This window comes from Chelmon rostratus, chromosome 18 (genome assembly GCF_017976325.1).
Source record: "Chelmon rostratus isolate fCheRos1 chromosome 18, fCheRos1.pri, whole genome shotgun sequence".
NCBI lineage: Eukaryota > Metazoa > Chordata > Actinopteri > Chaetodontiformes > Chaetodontidae > Chelmon > Chelmon rostratus.
This window is the reverse complement of record NC_055675.1, coordinates 4,516,509-4,541,147: the sequence shown is the minus strand read 5'-3', so window position 1 is coordinate 4,541,147 and position 24,639 is coordinate 4,516,509. Positions and strand designations below refer to the sequence as shown.

The following is a 24,639-nucleotide window of genomic DNA, read 5'->3' as shown; positions in this document are numbered from 1 at the left end:
AGGGTGAGCGCAAAGGAATAGCTTCTATGGTATGCACCAAGGTGCAAGAAAGCGGAGGTGAGGCTGTTAAAATGCACTGCATCATCCACCAAGAAGCCTTCTGTGCCAAGACAGTGTGATGAACACTGTTATTAAAACTGACAACATAGTTCGTGATGAGGGCTCTAACACAGAGAATTTTAAACTTTTCTATCTGATGTCGATGCTGAATACGGGGACGTGCTCTAACATTTTGATGTGCACTGGCAAAGTTGTGGCTCCGCGCTGCGGCGGTTTTATTCTCTGAGATCAAATACTGACAAGTTTTTGAAAGAGAAGGGAAGACCATTCGATGAGCTATGTGGTTGGCAGACCTGGTTTTTTAGTTGATCCCACTGATCATCTCAACAAACTGAACACGAACCTACAAGGCAAAGAGCAGCTTGCAATGTTTATCAGTCAAGTTCCTTGTATGTTCACAGATACATTGCCAATAAAGCCAATTCTGATTCTGGTCACAACTGAGGCACATTTGAACAAACCAGCTTTACAATAACCAATAACTTTATGGATTCCATTTGCCGAAGTCACAAGAGGCGACAAATGATCAGCGACAAATGATCAGCACTTCACAAAGTTTATTCATCGACATACGTATGTGAGCAGACAATCTCTCTGTTAACTCTAACCAAAAGCAGATTAAGAACCAGAATGACTGACAGCTATCTCTGCAATGTTCTTTGCATCTCAACCACCAAACTGACTCCTGAACTGCCAGCCATCCTGAAGACCAAAGCTCAGCATCACTCCTCCCACTAAGTTGAACACTCTTCCCATTACAGGTGATTTAAAAATGTACACATGATTTTCATGTGTTAAAAATCCTTATTACTTAATAAATTCAGTCAATTTAAGTTGATGACAATTTTGAAAAAACAAAACAAAACATTAGTTTATGTGATAACAAGCCCAATGATTTATTTGCTTTACAAACTTAAAATAGCCACATTCCCTTTTCCTCTTCTTGTCTCTCCCTTCATTCAGGACTATGAAGGGGTATCACCATGCCAGGAAGCAATCTGAGGCTGTCACTGAGAAACTGGCTTGCCAACATTTTTAATAAAAATAAAATGAAATTCTGTGAATGTAGAGCTGTGAAGGAGTTTTTTTTTTCTTCAAATAAGTCCCATTATGAAACATAACTGACCTGTATTTGATTGATTTTACTAACATTTATGCATTAGAAGTGAGGCTGTGTACCCCCCTCTCGTTAGTGGCCCGGTCCTTGGTATATTTTTCTGTATGTGTATGGGTTTGGACACCCCTGGCATTAACAGTTCATTATGTTTGACATCAGTCTGTGTTAGCATCAATTAAAAAATTTACAAACAGTACAGGTTGCAGAGTCCAATGACATGCTTAATCTTTATTATTCCACATGTGATCAGTACTGACTCATCTGCACTCCAAACAATAGATCAAAGCAGTTTTGAGTTGGAAAAATCACCTTGAAATATTTTTCTAGATATGATCAATCTGAAAGCTGATCTGAACCAGCTGTAAAAGAAAGCATAAATAAATGGGTTGAGCATGGAATTTGACAGTGCAAGCCAACCAAGACTTTCAAATACAGCAACTGGCACTGACACATGATTCAAAAGCTGAAAGGAAAAACAGAGAAAGAAAGGAGTCCAGCACATCAGAAACACTCCCATAACAGTTGCCAGAGTTTTAGTGGCTTTTCTCTCCATCTTACTGGCAGTGGCTCCAGACTTTGTGCTCTGGATGCTGCGTACCTGTTTCTGTGCAACAAGGAAAATCTTCAGGTAGATACAGAGAAATAAAATCACTGGGAGGTAAAATGAGAAAATGGGTCCTAAAATGTTTGCAAGTAGAACATCAATAAAACAATTTTGTTTGCATTTTTCAAGTTTTATTCCTGCAATTATGAAGCCAAATGCAACTAGAATTGAAACACTCCAGGTCACATGGATCATGATGACAACAACATGAACATTTATCTTCGTTCTATAAGTCAGAGGGTGACACACTGCATAATATCTGTCAATAGAAATGCAACACAAATTCAAAATGGAAGCTGTGCTCAGTGCTACATCAAAGCTCTCTCGTACTTTGCAAAACACATTTTCAGAGAAAACACATGAACTTAGAGAGAATTCCATGCTGAAAGGAAAAGCTACAACCCCAGCAAGCAGGTCAGCTACTGCCAAGGAAAGGATGAGAGAGTTTGTAGGAGTGTGGAGCTGTTTGAAGTAAATGATGGAGATTATTACAAGAAGGTTTCCACATATTGTGACAGCAGACAATGAGCCGAGGAAAACATACAATAAAACACATACTGTGGAAGGTGTGCTTGTCCTCCTATAAGAAACATTATGTAATTCATAACAGGGATTTAAGCCAACATAAGTGTGTTCAGCAGTGACTTCTGGTGCCATGTTTCTGGAGTTCCTGCAAATCAGTTTTCCATTAAAAATTAACAATATTTAAAACAGAAAAAAATAATGTTTATTTGAAAATATTTCTGCCCTGCATGAGCGCAACACTACAATAACAGTTGTCTAGCTAAAAATAGAGTTTCAGTTTTTGTCATACCTTTTAAATACTGAAGGTAATTCACACATGAGTGTTGATGGATGTTCTCCATGACTGTTGGCACAGTCATGATTTTTATCAACCCCTGTCTCATTTCCATCATAAGCACCTTCTGTATTTGTCCAATCAGATGTGGGACTTTTCATCTTGTTTACAGTAGATGTCAGAGCAATGTACTGTATTGTAGATGAAAATAACTTGTGAAATCCTTTTGTGAGCCCTTTCATTGAATCAAAGCTGCTCTGATCTGATTTATCATCTAAGTAGAGAGACTTTTTTTTCCAAGGACATGAAACTAAAAGTTTCCTCGCCAAAAAAATATTAACCCTATCTCTAATCTATTTCAGATTTGAGAATGGGCCCACTCTGACAGGTTCATGTCAGGTAATTTTATAGTGGTAGTAGTGTCCTGCAGAGTAATTCTAGTAGCTACAGTACAAGAGGTTGCAGTAATAGCAGTAGTACTGCCAGTGTACAACATTAACTCTTTCGCTACCCTCCTTAAACACTCTTGTTTCAAGGACAAACTCTAGCAAGGTCTGCAAATGGCTTGCAGAATTAAAACCAAAAGGCCACTCAGTATGGTGAGGTCAAAACAAGTGATACAAAGAGAGACTACATATTTAATTTGGAGCAAAACAGAACATATCATCAGATAATATCCTAACTTGTGCATCCTAATAGATAAATGAAAACAGATCACCGAAAAGCTCAGTTTGCAAAAAGACCAACTTTTTCTGAAGGAGGTGAATGGCACAAAATGGAAAACATCGAGTAGGACGAATTTTGTAAAAACACAACAATTAAAGTTGATTGTTCTTAAAAGAGTAATTTCAAAAATGAATTTCTCCCCCTGAGCAGATGATGGGTGCCATCCTTCCCTTTGCATTTTATAGATATGTTGCCATTGTAATCAAAACCACTCCAAGTAACAAGAATTGCAGAATAATCCTCCATTTTGAGCAGTTTGTCAGTTTGTCACTCATGACAGTAGGAATGGAGGCAAGACCAATCAGAGAGGGCTTCCAGGAAAATATGTGGAAATACTTGTGTCTTATTGACAGACAGGTCTGTCAATTCATCAGTTGATGGGGTCACTGTGCCAAACACGAGCTCGCTCACACAGTGAGACAGTCATGGATGTACAAAAGATTTTTGGCACAAACATTCTCTCACACTGAGCCAGAAAAACAAGGTTTATAACTGTGTGTGTTGGTCAAGACATCCTCTGGGAGATCCTTAGAGACTGGTGTTGACACAGCTGAAAGACATCACAGGCCCCCTGCTGGACCCCCTACAATTTGCATACCAGGCAAGCAGGTCAGGGGTGAACACAGTCAACATGGGACTGAGCTACATCCTGCAACACCTTGACCACCCAGAGACATATGCAAGGATCCTGTTTGTGGACTTCGACCCAGCGTTCAACAATATCGTCCCATGAATACATCACTCAAAACTCACCCAGCTCACCCTGCCAGCCTCCACCTGTCAGTGGATAAGAAACTTCTTCCTAACAGAAAGAAGGAGAAGGTGAGGCTGGGAAAAAAACATCCAGTATCTGGACCATCAGCACCGGAGCCCGCCGGAGATGTATGGTCTCCCCCCTGCTCTTCTCCCTCAACTCCAACGACTGCACCTCAGGAGACCTGTCTTTTGAGATGACACAACAGCCTTCAGCCTCATCCGAGACGGTGATGAGTCTGTATACAGACAGGAAGTTGAACGGCTGGTACTGTTTCAGTCATTTGTTGTGATTTGTTTTTTATGTCTTTTATGTACTTGTTAAGCTGTATGTCATTGAGTGCAATGTTTATCAGTCAAGTTCCTTGTATGTGTACAGATACGTTGCCAATAAAGCCAATTCTGATTCTGGTCACAACTGAGGCACATTTGAACAAACCAGCTTAACAATAACTAATAACTTTATGTATTCCATTTGCCGAAGTCACAAGAGGCGACAAATGATCAGCACTTCACAAAGTTTATTCACTTTCCCCCCAACTGAACAACTCAACACTTTTTTTTTTTTTTCATTTTTCTGGGAGTCTGGTATTTTCTCCCTGGGTGATAAATGAGTATATTGTGGTTACTTCACTCTTTATATTGTGCCCCAACACATCGAATCAACTGCACAGGTATATTGATTTGACGCAGTGTTCTCTCAGAATATTCAGCAATATTATTTGGTCATGTTTCATTTTACTTGTGTTTTTCTGCACTGTGAAGCCTAAATTCATCATGTAGCTACACCAAGCTCAGTTTGAAGGGGTGAAGTGACTATTGTTAGCTTGAATACATTGAACTGTTTTTACAGCAGTAGATTCTAGAGAGAGAGGAGAGAGACAGCAGCAGATGATGGTGAACAGTGCATGGACGACACTGAATGACCGGTTTCTGAACAATTTGTGTGTGAGAGAGAGAGAGTGAAGGAAAATTGAATATGCCCATATATTATTGTGAACAATAAATACTGTATAAATATTTAATGGATTTCCATGTTTAGTCAATGAATACTTAATGATAGCAGTATTCTGTTTCTGCTCTAATACTAATTTGTAACAACTGAATTTATTACATTTCACAAACTCTTTGAAAAAGGCTGAAATTTGAGGAAATTTCCCATTCATTTCTTATGTGAAATTCTTCGCAGTTTTTCGCATATAACTTTGCGAATTATTGACGAAAGAGCTATAAAAGTCGTAGCACACCATTCCCGATCGAGCCGCACGTTTTGATATATAGTTTGCGAGGGTTTTCTCAAAGCTGCGGGACTAGTTACACGCCGTGACATTTGTTTCACGCTCGAGCCACTCGCCTTCTATAACTCTTTCTTTTTTTAGCCTAATAAACATAATAAACTCACAAAATGAGAAGAAAGGAAATATTCTTATACCCATTTTTCTCATCAAACTGTTCGTTCCTCAAGTTCCTGTCAAATTTCCCTCCCTTCCTGATCAGCCTGATGTGTTTCACCTGTGCCCCATTGTCCACCTCCTCCTCCTCCCGATATATACCCTTTTTCTTTTCCCTTTTTCTTGCCAGATAATCTTCATCCCATGTGTGTTGTCATCCAGCTTTTTCTCGAGATTCCAGTGTTCCTTGTGTATGACCCTTTTTGGATTTTTAATGATTCTCTCTACATTTGCCTTTGGATACTGTGGTTGGATGTACTGTTGTTGTCTGAAGAGACTTTAAATCCTCTGAAAATCATTTGTGTCGAGACTGCTTGGTGAGTCCACTTCTTCTGTGAGCCCTGACAGTATTATTTGGCCACAAAATGGACTTCAGCAGACTCAGATCTATTCCGGGTCCATGTCCAGGCACTGTTCTGTGTTCTGCTAGTGCTCTGGATGGCCGGCTACTGTGTGGCATTTGGAGTCATTTTGAAGAAATTAGCTCCAGAGGAGCGGTGCGTATATCCATGTAATGCGAGTACTCGGGGCATCCATGCGCAGCCTCTATATAACGCATAATCTGCGGCGAAACTCATTCATATTCCAATATTTTGTTATGATATGCTGGTGCTAATCCCCTCTGTATAATAAATCACACATCAGAGCCAACCAGGACAGAACCAGCCCTCCTCCTCAGTTTGTTCAGTCTCTTTAGCTTCCACAGCCCGAGCAGACCACTGTGGAAAAGCAGATGCAGCCACAGCGTCAGAAAAAGTCCTCAGTAATGTCCTACATACTCCAAAGGACCTCAGTCTTCTCAGCAGATGTAGACTTCTTGTACAGTTTGTACCTCCAAACCTCTCTGCCATGGTTCCCCTGCTGCCACTCCTCCAGCTTCTTCCTGTAGCTCTCCTTGCCTCTCCTGATCTCCCTTTTCAGCTCCCTCTTCAACTCAGTTCTGTCCCCAGACTTAAAAACTCTTTTCTTCTCCTTCAGTAGGGTTTTCAGTTCAGGGGACACCCAGGGATTGTTGTTTGGGAAACACTGCACACAGTTATCGCGCTGACTTGTGACAACTGACTCGGGAGGTAATACGGCCTAATGCTAACAGCTAGAACCTCAATGTCTCCATCTGTTCACAAACATCGCTATGCACCCACCTTTCCTCTTATTGCACTCCGTCGCTTGCCTGTCCACTCCACAGCAGATGAAAAGTGTCCAACGCGACATGTGTGTCCGGCGTGAGTTTAAACATTTCTCCATGAAGCACATCTGGTTAGTGCTGTTAGCTCTTCCATCTTACTTGGGGGGGGGGTCTCCATCTTCACTTATACAGGCACTTAAATCCAGCTCCACATCCCTTTTTCTGTCTCCTTATCACAGCGCTAACAACTGATCCCGAGTATAAACAATGGAGCCATGGCTGAACGGATCTCCCGATGTTGTTTTTAGAAGTCCAGAAAAGAGTAAAAAGCAAATCACTAGTCTCACCAGTTGTACATCCGTAGATACATACGATCGACCGAAACTACGACGATGGAAAAAAGACAAAAAAAAAACAAGAAAGCCCTAAAACAAATAAGCAGTCGGAGCTGCTGCAACAAGCTGCCACTTGTGCCACGCAATCTTTAACATTTCTTGCTGGCCATTAAAGTTGCCCTGGAGGGATGGACACATTGGCTTGAGGGAGCTGAACAGCCGTACTTGGTTTGGACGGACCACAAAAATCTGGAATATCTCCAAACTGCCAAAAGACTGAACCCCAGACAGGCAAAGGGGGTTCTTTCCTTTGCTCGTGTTAAATTTACTTTGTCATATCGTCCTGAATCTAAAAATGTTAAGTCCAATGCCTTGTCAAGACTATTTTCTCCAGACTCCGAGCACAAGACCAACATCCCCGTTCTGCCAGCCAGAAAAAGTGAGGAGAGCCAACAAGCGAGGTCTCGTTCAGGCCGGGTTGCCAGCCATCTGAGTTTTTGTTCCCTTCGAGCTCTGGTCCCAAGTGATTCACTGGGGCCACTTCTCCTCCTTCTCCTGTCATCAGTGAATCAGTAGAATTATGTTCTCTCTTCATCTGACAGCAGTTCTGGTGGCCAGAGTTACCGAAGGAGGTCTCCAAGTACGTTGCGCCCTCCAGATTCATTGGTCCATTCCCAATATCCAAGGTCATTAATCCTGTGGCTGTGAGACTCTGCAAAGTGGACTTTCCCTCCATGAGAGTCCACCTTCCATGTGAGTTGCATTAAGCTGAACAAGGCGAGTTCTTTGGTTCCAGCTTCCAGACCCCCACCTACCCCCTGGTCCGTTGATGGAGGACCAGTATATACAGTAAAGAAACTCATGGCAGCACGTTGCCGGGGATTCCAGTACTTGGTAGACTGGGATGGTTGCGGCTAGCAATATCATGGACCCTGAACTCATTACCTCTGGTGGCAATATAATTTCATGAAAGAAATTAATCTGGTTGATGTCTGGCGAACAGATAATCCCAATGGGAAAAAAATATTCATGTTGCTCCAGTACACACCAGTCATATTCTGGTTTCAGCACAACTGAGATGTAACATGAAGAATGTTTCCTATAATGCCATTCTCCTGTCAGACCATGCTCCAACCTCTTGAGTCTATTATCATCCCAAATTGACTAGTCATATTCCCAAATGGAGATTTAAAACAAAGCGGTTGGTGGATACTGGCTTTTTTACTTTTCTAGATGAACAAATTAAACATCATTTAGAAAAACTGCTTCGCCATACTTTCTCCTAGAGACCTCATTCAAACTTTAAAACGTAGATAATTTTGTCGGTTCAAAATGAACCCCGGCACATTTTTTGATATCTCTTATATGCTCAGAATTTCCCCCCCTAGAGTGGATGACATCATCACTTCGAGTGAAAGAGCCAGTGAGAAATCGCCTGAAATTTTTTTCTAAAATTGCCGTAAAATACAAACGGTGAATAGGAGACACATAATTTTTGGATCTTTTTGTAGACAAACCTTTCTTCTCTCATCAAAGTTCAATTTTAAAGGGTTAGCCCCCACCAAATTTAAATAAAGAGGGCTCTTGCACCATCTTGCACCTGCTCTGCTGCTCCATTTAAACCCATACAATCTCCTGTTTTCTGAGTCGCAGCCTGCCGGAGTGTGTCTTTTTAAATCGACCATTTAGTCATTTTTCTAAAGAATATCTGGACATAAAACACACGTACATCTGGCACAGACTTGTCCGCATCTCACAGTGTAATCGTTTTTTTGATAGCAGCTACGGTTTTGTCACAATCACAAGTTGTTCGAAACTGACAGCGAAAAAGTAGCTGTTCAGGAACATGTAAAAAGTGGGAGAGACTAGCTGCGTTTCCATTACAGTTGTTCGCAAAATAAAAGCGATATTTCTGAAATTTCGGCAAAGTTTGAATGCGACTTGCAGGTGTTTCCATTGAACAGTGTTTTGCGAACCAGCCGAAATTCTCGGAAGTTCTTGGACGTCCCGTGAGATGCTGTGCGTCGGTAAAACTTAACACAAAGCTATAATTAAAATGCACATGCATGCTCCTGGCCTTGTAGGATTGTGCATACTCTAATGCACAATTGCTGAAGATGAAATGAAGAAATGATCTGTTAACTTAGAGTGATCACTGGTTTTAATGGCCTGTTATTTATCACTTTGTTATTACGCGAGGCTCGCTCTGACAGCATCAGCTCGCGCCGGCGGAGCAGCAGCAGAATACAGGACTGTGAATAACTGAAGTGTCCTTTGAACATATTTTCTATCAGCAATTATGTGTAAATATTAAAGTTAATGGCGTGCACGCGTGTCTCCCACATAGCTGAGGTGCTTGCAAACACCGTGCTGTACATCTGTGCGCAAGTTCATCTCACGATTAATGAAAACGGAATGATTAGATTTTGCAAAGTGTGCACAGGACGAGATCACAGCTGTCGGATTGTCTTTAACAGATCAGCCAGCATGACAGCTGTAACGGCTGTAGTGTTTTTGTCTGCTACTTATTGAGATCCAGAAAACATACAAAATACACTACAAAATTGACAAGACGTTATATGTGACTGCATGTGGCCGGCCCGAAATGGGGAGTCTGCTGACCTCGGAGATGTGTAAATGCGAAAAAAGTGTTTCCATTTCACTTTTGCGATACACCTAAATATCGACACGTCTGAAAAACCACCTCATGAGAGCGTAAAAATGTTTTTGCGATATTTGAGAGGATTTTCGAAATTTGGGTGTTTCCATTACCTTTTTTTATCGTGATATTTAGGATTTGCGCATTTCTAGGGGCAATGGAAACGCAGCTATAGAGAGGTAATTATCAGCAGGTGGGGCAGAAGTTACACACGCACACACATACACATTCAGACACACATATACCAGACACATCTCCATGTAGGGACTGGTTGGGCTGCTTGTTCAAAATACTTGGGACAATTTGATAAATGTGTAGTTCAAGCAGACACACACACAAACAGACAAAGACACACACATACGCAGTCACACACAACAACAGATACATATACACAGTCACAGTCACACACAAATACAGTTAAATACACACAGACAGCCTCATATACATAGACAGACACAACGCCGTTAGCTCTATTAGCGCCGTTAGCATTAGCACCATTAGCTCTGCTAGCTCTATTAGAAATGTTAGCACCGTTAGGTCTGTTACCACCATTAGCTCTGTTAAAAAAAAAGCATGGCATGGTTGAGCATGGAATTTGAAAGTGTAAGACAACCGAGACTTTCAGTCACAGCATCTGGCACCAACACATGATCCAAAAGATGAAAGGAAATACAGATAAAGAAAGGAGTCCAGCACATCAGAAACACTCCCATAACAGTTGCCAGAGTTTTAGAGGATTTTCTCTCCATCTTACTGTGGCTGCAGACTTTGTTCCCTGGATGCTGCGCACCTGCCTCTGTGCAACAAGGAAAATCTTCAGGTAGATACAGAGCATCAAAATCACTGGGAGGTAAATTGAGAAGTTGGTTCCCAAGATGTATGCAAGAAGAACATCAATAATACAGTTTTGTTCACATCTTTCGTGGTTTAATCCTGCAACTTCAGGGCCAATTGCAACTAAAAGTGAGACACTCCAGCTCACCACGATCATGATGACAACAACATGAACATTCACCTTTGTTCTATATGTCAGAGGGTGACACACTGCATAATATCTGTCAATAGAAATACAACACAAATTCAAAATGGAAGCTGTGCTCAGTGCTACATCAAAGCTCTCTCGTATTTTGCAAAACACATTTTCAAAGAACAGACATGAAGTTACAGACAATTCCATGTTGAAAGGAAAAACTACAACCCCAACAAGCAGGTCAGCTACTGCCAAGGAAAGGATGAGAGAGTTTGTAGGAGTGTGGAGCTGTTTGAAGTAAATGATGGAGATTATTAAGTAAAACCTAAATTAACCCTAACCCTATTCTATTGAAGTTTTTGAATATGGCCCCAATCTGACAGGTTCATGTCAGGCAATTATATAGTGATAGCAGTAACAGTAGCTGAAACAGTTATACTTGTAGCTACATGCTGAGTCAGGACAACAAGGTGTTTAAATGTCTGTATGACCTCCAAGTTACATGAACATGATAAAACCAGAGCTGAACTAACACACAGCTAACATGCTTTGCATTGCACTGAAGCCAGCTGAATCATTAGCACTGATAGCTAAGTTCTGCCTCCCCTTGGCTAGCGACACCTTTTTGACCTCATGACATCCGCATTGCATTTTTTCAGTTGATCTCTTTTATGGGCCCAGAACTTTATGTATTGAAAATTTTTCTTGGAAATAAATCCATTTTTGTGGAAATGCCTGCCTGCTTGGTCCCTCACAAGCCAATTGAACTGAAGCTAGAGAGTCCAGCTTCTTAAGAAAAATACAAGAGATCATCACACTTTCTGCTTTGTGTGACTTTTGCAAAGTTAGCAAAGAGTTTTCCTTCTTCCCATGTGTCTCCTTGGACTACAGCTGCCATGTTTGATCAGTTCCCTCCAGAGGTCCTTCAAGGTCAATCTTGTTGAACATCACTTCACTAGGTGTGGTACATGCAGTGTTTGCTGGTAGTATCACGTGCAATAGCATGCTAGCAACTCTGAAATGCTGTTTGTGTGAAGAATGCCTTTCTGACACAATCTGTTCACAAGCAGCTTGACATTTCGATGGTCTATGTAAGCACATGTGTTTTTGTCACAGCTCTGCTGGTGTTACATAAAAAGGGCAGTATCTCACAAACAGAGCTCCTTCACAGCAGTACCCTCCCTTGCACACTTGATTTTGCTTTTCATTCCCTGAATCTGACCTGTGGTAAATCAGTAAAGTGGGTTTGGTGATTGGACCCAACAGTTTGGGGTCAAGTTGTATTCTACCATAATTTGTTTTGATGGCCTCTGCCATGAATCGTTTTTTCCCTGAAAGTGTCAGTCTTAAACATTTCAGTCCTGCTTGATTTGGCAACACTTGCACTTACCGGTGGCAACAGCAAATGTGTATATTCTGTCCAATATATTATGACATTTTAAATGAAATCATGATGAGTTTTGGGTTGATTAGATGTGACAGAAGTGGGGTCTAGCTTCCCTCATAAGCACAATGATTACACATTAAGCCACTGACATAACCCGACATTAAACTGTAAAATAACTTTCCTTCATTTGATATTATTTTCATTTTAAACAGTGTTCTTCAGTAGTGCTGCCACTGTGGTGGGAAGAAAGGAAGGTCTGTGATTGCCATGACACACAGTGTGCATCCATCCATCCATCCAGTCTAAGCAGGGATGCCCAGACTTCCCTCTCCCCAGACACTTCCTCCAGCTGGGGGGACCCTGAGGCGTTCCCAGGCCAGCCGAGCGGCATAGTCCCTCCAGCGTGTCCTGGTAGGGCAGGCCCGGAACACCCTCCCAGGAAGGCATCCAGGAGGCATCTGATATAGATGCCCAAGCCACCTCAGCTGGCTCCTCTTGACGTGGAGGAGCAGCAGCTCTACTCTGAGCTCCTCCCGAGTGACAGAGCTCCTCACCCTATCTCTAAGGGAGCGCCCCGCCACCCTGCGGAGGAAACCCATTTCAGCCGCTTGTATCTGAGATCTCATTCTTTCGGTCATGACCCAAAGTTCATGACCATAGGTGAGGGTAGGAACTTAGATTGACTGGTAAGTCGAGAGCTTTGGCTCAGCTCCTTCTTTAGTACGACAGACCGGTACAATGACTGCATTACTGCTGCCGCCGCACCGATCCACCTGTCAATCTCATGCTCCATCCTTCCCTCACTCGTGAACAAGACCCCAAGATACTTGAACTCCTCCACTTGAGGCAGGAGCTCTCCTCCAACCCAGAGGGGGCAAGCCAACTTTTGTCTGGTCGAGAACCATGGCCTTGGACTTGGAGGTGCTGAATTTCATCCCAGCCACACTGCAGCACTCAATTCTGTCCATAAAAATAATGAACAGAACCGGTGACAATGGGCTGCCCCGCTGTCCCCGCTGAGTCCAACATGCACTGGGAAACGGTCTGATTTACTGCCAAGCTCCTGCTCCGGTCATACAGAGACCTAACAGCCCTTAATCTCTATCAATAACAATAATAATAATTATAATAATAGTAATATTTATTTATTTAGCACCTTGCAACATCAGACAGATGATCAAAGTGCTTCACAGAGAAATTACAAAAGATACAAAGCAAAAAAAACCAAAAAACAGTAATGCAACAGTAAAATGCATATCAAAGGGTAAAAGTTACACAAAATTAAAAGCCAGTCTAAATAAATGAGTTTTAAGATGTGATTTAAAAAGTGCCAAGTCATTAATAGAAAGCAATGCAGGGGGTAGGGAGTTCCACAATTTCGGGGCTGCTATCAAGAAAACACGATCACCCTACTGTTTAAAATTAGAAAAAGGAACTTACAACAGGGGCTGTTTTGAGGACCGGGGGGCTCTACAGTGTCGTCTAAGCTTTATACAATCTGACAGATACTCTGGAGCAAGACCGTGGATAGCTTTAAAAACAAACATTATCAATTTAAAAATGATCCTAAATTTAACTGGGAGCCAATGTAGTGCAAGAAAAACGGGAGTGGTGTGACTGTAACGGGGGTGTTGGTTAGAAGGCGTGCTGCAGCATTTTGTACCAATTGAAGGAGCGCGAGAGAAGATTGCTTGATGCGGAAGTACAAGGAATTACAGTAATCTAACCTAGAACTGATAAAAGCATGGATAACCATTTCAAGATCGTTCCTGCTGAGGAAGGGCTTAACTTTAGTGAAAAGATGTAGTTGGAAGAAACTCAGCTTCACTGCAAAGTCAATCTGCTGGTCAAAACATAGACCAGGGTCCAAAATAACTCCCAAGTTCCTTACAGCAGGTTCAAGAAGAGAGGCAAAGGAAGAAGAATCGCAGTTACTAAACATTTTCACATACATCAGAGGTACCAAAGACAATACATTCCATTTTAGACTGGTTCAAGTGAAGAAAATTTTGAGTCAACCATTGGTGGAGCATTGAACCTGAATGTCATCAGCATAACAGTGAAAGTGAGGATTATGAGTGGAAATGATCTTTCCAAGAGGCAGTAGATAAAGGGTAAAAAGAAGAGGGCCGTTTCTGAGGTATGATGAGAGCCATTCCAATACTGGACCCTGAATGCCTACATGGTTGGACAGACGGGAGATGAGATTGGAGTGATCAACTGTATCAAATGCTGCTGTAAGGTTTTTTTGTCAGCTGAAAGGAGGATATTGTTATGGATTTTAAGAAGAGCTGACTCAGCACTATGGCGGGATCTAAAACCAGATTGAATTTTTTTCGAAAATGGCATTGTCTTCCAGAAAAGATTGTAACTGAATAAAAACGACCTTCTCTAAGACCTTGGATAAAAAAGACAGGTGAGAAACAGGCCTAAAGTTGGATAAAACTGAGGGATCCACGTGAGGTTTCTTAAGAAGTGGTCTGACCACGGCATGTTTAAAAACATCTGGGACAGTACCTGGGCTAAGGCACATATTGATAAAAACAAGAAGGTAAGATCCGACAGTATGAAAAACCTCTTTCAGCACCTTAGCGGGGACAATGAGGAGTGGGAGGGAAACAGGGTTAAAATTATTAAAAACAGCAGTCGGGTGCAAAGAGGCAGAATTCAGCCCATTATCTGCGACGTTGTTGTTAGCAGTAATTTCTTCCCGCACAGAAACAATTTTGCCAACAAAGAATTTTAAAAACTCTTCACATATTGCTGTTGAAGCATCTGTGGGGCTACTAGTGGATGGATGAATGACAGAGTTTATGGTACTGAATAATACCCTTGGAGGATTGCTGCTCGTAGAGATGAGTCTGGAATTCTAACTTGGAAGTAGCTAACTTGTCCCTCCAGATACCCAGCAAAATGGGAGATTTTTGTTTCTTCCATTTCCGTTCTGCCCGTCTGCAGTCTTGCCTAAGAGCACGAGTATGATTATTCTGCCACGGATCAGCCCTGGACTTTGAGGATTTTATCCTTACAGGAGCTACAGAGTCGAGAATTAAAGTACAGGTCGAGTGGAAGGAGAAGATGAAACCGTCAGGTGAGGCAGGATAAAACAGGTTGTCTAGGGTAGTGGGATTACTATTCTGAAATGCTGATGCAAAGTCACTAGCAGTGGAAGAGGTGATAATGTGGCGACGGCAAGGAGGTAAGAGGGGCTTAATTGCCAGAGATGGCACTATTAGGTCGAAGAGTATGGGAAGATAATTGGAGAGGGGCGTGGCACTGATTTCTTTGACTGACACCGAGAGACCATAGGTAATTATCCGGCTACCAAGAATCTCATTACCCAATTGATTGGCTGAGCAGCAGACATGTATTTTAAATGTATATTATCGCCGCAGATAAGAATCTTGTCAAATTTTGGTAAAAACTCTGCTAAAAACTCAGAAAATTCAGAAATAAAATTCTGGTTTGCCTTAGGAGGACGGTAGATAATAGCACACAGGATGGAACAATTTCTATCTGACACAAAGACCTGCAGCTCAAAACTAGAGTAAGTATTTGTTGTGATTAATCTGCATTTTAATTTATTCTTGAACACAGAGGCTACACCACCACCTCAGCCTATGGCTCGGGGACAGCTGAAAAAAGAGCAGCTAGGAGGGAGGACCTAAGAAAAGGCGGTGACATCACCTGGTTTTTGCCAGTTTTCGGTTAACAGTAAAAAATCTATAGTGTGAGCAGAAAAAAGTTTTTCAAAATAAAAGTCTTATTGTTAAGAGATCTGGCATTGATCAGTGCCATCTTAATAGTCGAGGGAGGAGGAAGGGAGGAGGGAAGCAATGAACGCTAGAGACATGTATGTGCCCCTTGTTGGTGACTTTGAGCAGGGCGACGACTATACGAGATGAAGACAGGAATAACGAGTGGGGAATTGCACGGTGTAAAGGCTGCGTCGTCAGGTGATGATGAGCGGAGATGGCTAGAGATTGGGAAAGTTTGCAAACTTGTAGGATGGAGAGGGGGCACAGAGGGGGAGAAGGAGGGGTGGGCTTTTCCCCTGTCAGGGGCGGGGGGGTAATTCAGTTGTTATCAGTCATGCGTTCAATACTGCGTGTTGGAGGTTGCCAGACAGTACGCGGCGGCCCAGCCTGTTTGGATGAATACCATCACCCTGGTAAAAGGAGGGACAGTTCCAGAATAGATTAAAATTGTCAATGAAGTTAAAGTCCTGCTCTCTGCAGGCAACCTGGAGCCAGGAGTTAAGGGACAGGAGTCTGCTAAAACGTTCTGAGCCAAGATTGAGTGTGGGAAGAGGGCCACTGATGTAAACTGTTTTATCACAAGTTTTCAAAAACTCAAAAAATCTGTTGAATCCGGCTTTTAGCACCTAAGATTGCTGGTGGGCAGTATCGTTTGTCCCTACATTAATAATGATGCGGTTTACAGAGGGAGGAGTTGATTTGAGCGGGTGACTGTGTCATGTTTGTAGAAGGCCATTAAAGAACACCTACTGTACATGAATAAGACCTCTGTTAAAATGTCAAAAAAGAACTTGGCCTCCAAAAGCTTGTTGACACATCAGTGCAGAAATGATAACACTGAATGTGATGGCCTAACGTTTAGCTTTTGTGTCAGCACTAAAGTAGTGTTTGTGGTGATTCTGGTCATTTTCTTCTTCTTGTTTGTCTCAGACATTTTTTCAATCCTTGTTCCAATTACAGAACCATATAATGAAGGCATTCAAGACATAGTGCAGATCAACATCTCTAAATAGAACAATAATAACTATGAGTGACACAGAATTGCTCAGAATGGAGGCAACAATTATGTACATTTACAATCCAGCTCTCAGCAGGAGCAGACAGTTTGAGGTCAGTATTAGGATCATTCCTGCTGGGGGAAATGTGCTCATCCTGCAACTGTTCAACAATGTTTTTGAAAGCTCACCCACTAATGTCATTCAGTTCAGTTAATTTTAATATAAAATGTTGAGCAGAATTTGAAGTGTTGTTGCAAAGGGTCTGGATATTTATGTCAGTGTGATAGTTCAGTTTTTCCTTTTGAATAAATTTGCAAAAAAAATCTAAAATTCTATTTTCACTTTTTCATTGTGGCACACTGAGTGAAGATTAATGTGGGAAAAAAATAAAAAAGGATTGTAGCATTTGGCTGCAACAATAACAAAAGTGAAAAAAGTGAATACTTTCTGAATGCATTGTATGTTTTAAGATGTTTTTAAAAGTGTACCAGTTAAAACAATTGCAATCAACTCAGAGGTGCAGTAATCAGTATTATGTTGAATATTTTACTCAATGTGGGCGTCATAAAGCAACAGGAAAAGTTGAAACAAGCACAATTAAAATATACATGTGCATTTGTACAAAGTGTGTTTCAGCCATTTACATGATCACATGAACAGTTTATTATATTGAACCTCAGTGTGTGTTTCATTTGTAGCTTTTATGGAATCATAAAAGTTATAAAATCATTCAAGACATGGCACAAAGGTACACGTTGCAGAGTCTTATGACATGCTTGATCTTTATTGTTGTATTAGATTGCTATTCTTCGTTTTGATTGTTCCAAATGTTGTCAGTACTGAGTTGTCTGTTAGCTTTTTCTGCAGTCCAAAGAATAGATCAAAGCAGTTTTGAGTCAGAAAAATCACCTTGAAATATTTTTCTTGATATGATCAATCTGAAAGCTGATCTGAACCAGCTGTAAAAGAAAGCATAAATAAATGGGTTGAGCATTGAGTTTGAGAGTGCAAGCCAGTTAAGACTTTCAATCACAGCAAATGACACTGACACATGATTCAAAAGCTGAAAGGAAATACAGAGAAATAAAGGAGTCCAGCACATCAGAAACACTCCCATTACAGTTGCCAGAGTTTTAGTGGCTTTTCTCTCCATCTTACTGGCAGTGGCTCCAGACTTTGTTCCCTGGATGCTGCGTACCTGTCTCTGTGCAACAAGGAAAATCTTCAGGTAGATTCAGAGCATTAAAATCACTGGGAGGTGAAATGAGAAAATAGGTCCTAAAATGTTTTCAAGCATAACATCAATAACACACTTCTTGACATCTATCTTGTTGAAATCCTGCCATTACAAGGCAAATTGCTACTGAAAGAGAAACACTCCAGCTCACCACGATCATGACAACAACAACATGAACATTCACCTTCGTTCTATATGTCAGAGGGTGACACACTGCATAATATCTGTCAATAGAAATGCAATACAAATTCAAAATGGAGGCTGTGCTCAGTGCTACATCAAAGCTCTCTCGTACTTTGCAAAATAACTCTTCAGAGAACACACATGAACTAACAGAGAATTCCATGTTGAAAGGAAAAACTACAAGCCCAACAAGCAGGTCAGCTACTGCCAAGGAAAGGATGAGAGAGTTTGTAGGAGTGTGGAGCTGTTTGAAGTAAATGATGGAGATTATTACAAGAAGGTTTCCACATATTGTGACAACAGACAATGAGCCGAGGAAAACATACAATAAAACACATACTGTGGAAGGTGTGCTTGTCCTCCTACATGAAATATTATGTATTTCATAACAGGGATGTGAGCCAACATAAGTGTGCTCGACAGTGACTTCTGGTGTCATGTTTCTGGAGTTCCTGCAAATCAGTTTTCATAAAACAATATTTAAAACAGAAAATATATATAGATATTTATTAATATATTTTGCCCTGTATTAGTGAAACATGACAATGACATCACCTCTTAAACGCTGAAAGTAGTTGATGCATCAGTGTTGATGGATGTTCTCCATGACTGAACCACTGGGCATAATCCTGTTTTTATCAACTCCTGTCTCATTTCCATAATAAGCAACTTCTAGAATTGTCCAATCAGAAGTGGGACTTTTTATCTTGTTTACATTAGATGCCGCAGCAACATACTGTACTGTAGATGAGATTAACTTATTAAATCCTTTTGTGAGTCTTTTCATTTTATCAGAACTGCTAATGTCTGATTTATAACATCAAGACCTACATCTTTTTAAAAAATATTAATCCTTTAATTTAAGATGTGAGAATGGGCCCGCTCTGACAGGTTCATGTGAGGTAATTTTATACCCCTGGGCAGCACAGAGCGTGACAGGAAGAGACTGAACAAGCTGGTCAGGATGGCCAGCTCTGTCCTGGGCTGCCCACTGGACTCTGTGGAGGAGGTGGGTGAGAGGAGGCTGTCGGCCGAGCTCACAGCCATCATGGACAACAGCTCTTACCCACTGCACCGGACTGTAGAGGAGCTGAGCAGCTCCTTCAGTCTCCATCAGTGCAGGAAGGGGCGTTACAGCAGGTCATTCATTCCCACTGCTGTCAGGCTGTGCTGTACTCCAATGTGTAGTTATTATGTGCAATAACCACTGTTCCTCTCTGATTACAAACATTATAATCAACTTTTGCTGCGCAAAAGACACTTTCTATATTTTTTTCTTAAACTGACATATACATACATGTACATATGACCTTCTGTAAGAGTGAATTTCTCCATCGTGAGATTTATAAGGTTTTATCTAATTTCATCTAATCTATACTAACAGCAATAAAGTATAGTAGCTACGCTATAAGCTATAGTCACATATAGTAGCTACAGTATAAGTAGTTACATTATATGCAGTAATAGTGGTAGTACTGAGAGTTTACAACATTAACTCTTTCATTACGCTTCTCTAATGCTCTTCTGTGGAGAGAGGAATCTGGCAAGGAGTGGAAATCACTTGCACAATCCACATCAAAAGGCCATGAGGTATATGATCAAATCAATCAAATATCAAATATATGTTGGCTTAAGCATGATCAGGGGTAAACTGATGTTGGGAAGGTAGACCACTCTTAGTTATGGTATGTGAGGCCATGCAGGGCCATGGAGGATCAGATCAGGAAAAGGGACACCAGAGGTGGTAAAGTTTATAGAGGGGCTATTAGGACGTAAACCTCCTATAGAGGTAGATATAGATTGTCGCAAAGGAAAACATTCCTCAGTGGGACAATGCCCAGAACATGAACTGGTTTTTGAGTTAGGTAAGATATGGGTGGAGTAAGACAAAACGCCATGCTATGTGTTGTGTTGTCTGTATGTTAAGGGCAGAGTCTTCTGATCTGACCCTGGAGCTCTCTCGAATGGCCGGCATCTGATCTGATACCGCTTGTTCATAAAGGTCTCTTCAACTCAGTTCTTCCTACATCATCATCACACCACTGTTCAGCAGGACCTGGTTGATAAACATCAGCCACTCAGTGTATTGCTGTCAAACCAGTGATACAACCTCAGAGTACATTTATAGTTTAGAGGACGACAGAACATGTCAAACCTCATGCATCCTGAAACATACATTTAATTGAAACAGATCATCATCAGACCACCATCACATTTGAGTTTCCCATAATTAGAATAAGGACAGGTTTTTCTCAAGGAGGTGAATGACTAAAAATGGTGGACAGCTAGCTAGACAACTTCAGTAAAAACAGAGCAAATACAACTCTATTGTTCTCAACAGAATAATTTTCCATTTTATTTGTCTTTAGTGAGGATGGTGCCATCCTGTTGGTGAGAGAGTCTCTGATCCAGTGGCACAGTGTTGCAGGCAGACCCACTGCATGTAGCATTTAGCGCCAGCTTGTCTGGGATGACGGTGTTGAAAGCTGAGCTGACGTAGGTGTTGGGCTGCTGCAGGTGGGTCAGGGCTGTGTGTAGGGTGATGGAGACAGCATCCTCTGTGTACTGATTCCCTCTGTAGGCGAACTGAAGGCTGTCTAGGTCCGAGGGGATGAAGCCTCTGATGTACCTGAGAAAAATCCGCTCAAAGCACTTCATGATTACCGGGGTCAGAGCAACAGGCTGGTAGTCATTCTGGCAGGTGATGGATGTCTTCTTAGGTACCGGAATGATGGTGGAGGACTTGAGGCACTCAGGAACCATACACAGCTGCAGGGACAGATTGAAGATGTCCAGGAACACTCCTGCTAGCTGGTCAACGCATGTCCTCAAAGTCTTGCCTGACACCTTATCCGGTTCTGTAGCTCTGCGGGTGTTGATCCTCCTCAGGGTGGATGTCACCTGGTGCTACTGCAGGACGAGGGGCTGGTGCTGCTCTGCCACCCATGCATCTTCAGTGAACAGAACGGAAGCGAGACCAATCAGAGAGGGTTAAAGTGGAAAATGCTTGGAAATACTTATTTTATTGGCTGACAGGTCTGTCAATTCATCAAGTGATGGGGTCACTGTGACAAACACAAGCTACAGTGAGTCAGTCATGGACGTACAGAGATTTTTTGGTGACAAAATGTAAGCAGTGGCACCACCATCCTCTCATGCTGAGCCAGAAACACAAGGTTTATAAATGTCTGTATGATCTCCAACTTATGTGAACATGATAACAGCAGATCTTAACATGTATGCAACAACATACTTGCATGCCTTGCGCTGTGGCCAGCTAAACCACTAGCAGTGATAGCTTAGTTCTGTTGTGTCTCGTTGTGTCTGTTAATGTGTTTTGTTCACTGGAGTGATGTCTTGTTCTGCACTTCCTGTTTTATTGTGAAACCTAACTCTCCTCTCCTTTCAGACCATTGACTTCCTGGTGTCCTTCCCGCCAGTCTGATTGTCTGCCCTGCTGTGATCGTTTCCACCTGTTCCTTGTTACCTTGTGCATATATAATCTCTTTGTCCTGTGCCAGTTTGTATTGTGTACCTTGCCTTGTTACCTAGCCAGTTTTTGCCTTGCCCAGTGAACCTTGTAACTTTAGTTTTGCCTTGATGAAAACCTTGCGACTTTTGTTTGCCTTGTCTAATTACCAAGCACCTTTTGTTTTTGCCTTGTAAAAATCCTAGAGACTTTTTGCTATTAAAACGAGCCTTCGACTTTGACTTCCTCTTGTGTTTTGAGTTTCTGCATTTGAGTCAAAATCCCTCCAGCCTGAGAGCGTGTTAGGTTCAGCCTTCGCTTGGCTAGTGACACGAAACTAGCCCCGTCTAATTGTGTTCATGGATGTATAATTAGAACTGGATACAACTTTGGAGGTTAAGATCTGTTCATTCCTTTGAACTTTGCTCAGTGGCCCACCAAACAGCAGACAAACATAGAACACAGCAGAGCATTTAGCAGCTAAAGAGACAGATGTTCCTTTTGGGAGTTGTTGGAGACCAAAAACAGAGCAAAAAGGAGAGTGACTATTGGATTCCGTGACAGCTTGATGTGCAAGTTAGCAACACAATTGGCAAAACAACTTTACAAGATTACATTATGTTAAGGTTGTGTTTGCACTGGTTGACCCCCCGAAATTGATATATGCTGTTTTAAGTGCATTGTGAATGTAAAATAACATAACAATCTGTTTTCTACTGGTGGTCACAAGCTTGACTGGTGCCTGAAAGAATTAGATTGAAGATTGGTTCAAATAGCACTTGTTTACAGTGTGTCAGGGACTATATCGAGAAGAACTTCATGATTCAGGGGGACATTTATGCTATCAAGGCTGAGAGGGACCAGTTGCAGTTTCATCACCTGATAAGGGTGCCTCCTGGGTGCCCGTAGGATCTGGAGAAAGACAGCTTCTATTGTGTTGCAGAGATATCTACTAAAGTTAGCACGCTAAGCCAGTTAGCTGTGGCAGAACCTGTCCTGGAATACCACTTTGTACCTCAAGAGTTGATAGTGTAGCCCCTCATAGTTTCAGCTGGGAGATGTGTGTGGGTTTTCATGTATAAGCTGTGTTAGCTTTTCAAGTCAAATAAAAAAATAAATCACTCACTCAGAAAATATGAAGGGAGCAAATGTTCTTACATCGACTTCCTAGTGCTTTGCAAAGGCAGCTAGACTTGCTTGTGAATGGAAGTTTTTGCCTGGAATTCCCTTTTAAGTTTGCCATGTTCAGACCTCACTGACATTAACCTGACATTCTCTCACAGGACAAATGTGTGCATGTGCATGTGTGGGTTTGTGCATTTTTGATTTTTATCAAGGGTGCTGTGCTGAGTCATCATATAGGTGCAATACAAAATACATAAGAAACAGACACAATCCTGAACTTTCCCCAGTCCATCGACCAAAATAGGTCCCAGCCTGAGCAAATACTTTATTTTCAGGGTGAATCTGACCTCCAGTCACTCAGAGGGGTGGATTGGGTGATCTTATCTAACAGTTTGGGATAAAATTGTATTCTATCATAAAATTGTAAAATAAAGTCGCAATATTAAAGATTTCAGTCCTGGTTAATTTGGCGACATCTGTAGATGCTGGTGGTAACAGAAAATGCAGTTAAATACTTCAGGTCACGTAATTCTGGGAGTAGCAAACAAACTGCTGTCATATTCATGAAGAAGTGAGGCAATATTTGACCTTTTTCCATCATTCTGTGAGCAACCGTGATCAGATTTTATGATGCACGCAGCATGAGTCTGTGACCAGCAGGGAACAGTGAAAGGAGTTGGTTGCCTTACAGAGAAGTTGGAGGTTTGCAGCCTCACACCTGCAGGCCTTCAGTTAACAGCTTACTGTGGCTGCTTCTTCTTGTTCCCTTACTCCGTGCAATATTTCAGACTGATCCGCTGTCAGAAAATACTGAAAATAACTGTTGTCTTGCTTATACACTTATATTTGATGAATGAGTGTTAATCCCACGAACTGGATTTCTGGATGGATCTACACTTACACCTGTGGAGGCTAATGAGAGACTGAGGAAATGTGTTCAGTCCACAGACTGGAGCATGCTCTGCAGCTCTTATGGAGATGACATCGACTGCCTCACACACTGTACCACGGACGACATCAGCTTCTTTGTGGACAGCACTGTGCCAACCTGGTGGGTACGGTGCTTCTCCAAAAACCACACCTGGGTCACCCCTGAGCTCAAAGCCCTCCTGAACCAGAAGAAAAGGGCTTTTAACTCAGGGGACAGAGAGGAACACTCACTCCTCCCTCTCCATCACATCAGACCAGGTGAGGAGAGAGCTGCGGCGACTGAAGCGGAGGAAATCTGCAGGACCAGACGGCATCAGCCCCAGGCTGCTGAGGACCTGTGCGGACCAACTCTGTGAAGTCCTCTGACACCTCTTCAACCTGAGCCTCAGCCTGGAGAAGGTCCCCGTCCTGTGGAAGACCTCCTGTTTGATCCCAGTTCCTAAAACAACACACACCAAGGAACCAGCCCACTACAAACCTGTCGCCCTGACCTCCCACCTCATGAAGACCATGGAGAGGATCCTCCTCAGCCACCTCCGCTCCATGGTGAGCTCCACCCTGGACCCGCTGCAGTTTGCCTACAGGCCCAACATTGGGGTAGAGGATGCCGTCATCTACCTGCTGCAACGGGCGCTCACCCATCTTGAGACAGCCGGCTGCGGTGTGAGGGTTATGTTCTTTGACTTCTCCAGCACTTTCAACACCATCAGACCGGCACTGCTGAGGGGGAAGCTGGAGGAGGCTGGAGTGGATGGACATCTTGGTGCCTGGACCATCGACTACCTCACTGGCCGTCCACAGTACGTGCGACTGCGCAGCTGTGAGTCAGAGGTGGTAGTCTGCAGCACGGGTGCACCCCAGGGCACCGTCCTCTCACCTTTCCTCTTCACCATCTACACCTCTGATTTCACCTACAACACTGACAGCTGACATCTTCAGAAGTTCTCTGATG

The 24,639-nt window shown here is 42.2% G+C and overlaps 1 protein-coding gene and 1 pseudogene across 1 annotated transcript; both read right to left on the bottom strand.

Moving 5' to 3' along the window:
- Nucleotides 1-1,457: 1,457 nt before the first annotated feature.
- On the bottom strand, nucleotides 1,458-6,994 carry LOC121622386 (trace amine-associated receptor 1-like). The gene is made up of 3 exons (XM_041959346.1): nucleotides 6,984-6,994; nucleotides 2,117-2,361; nucleotides 1,458-2,044 (listed from the first exon to the last, which is right to left on the bottom strand). Exons 1-3 carry the CDS (start codon nucleotides 6,992-6,994, stop codon nucleotides 1,458-1,460), a joined length of 843 nt encoding a protein of 280 aa, XP_041815280.1.
- Nucleotides 6,995-17,623: 10,629 nt separating this feature from the next.
- LOC121622385 lies at nucleotides 17,624-24,329 on the bottom strand (annotated as a pseudogene).
- Nucleotides 24,330-24,639: the final 310 nt, after the last annotated feature.

Bases quoted from the DNA above. Each gene is read 5' to 3' on its own strand.
- LOC121622386 (XM_041959346.1), bottom strand. The intron at 2,045-2,116 runs GCAAAGTACGAG...GCATTTCTATTG, and splicing joins TTTCTCTGAAAATGTGTTTT to ACAGATATTATGCAGTGTGT.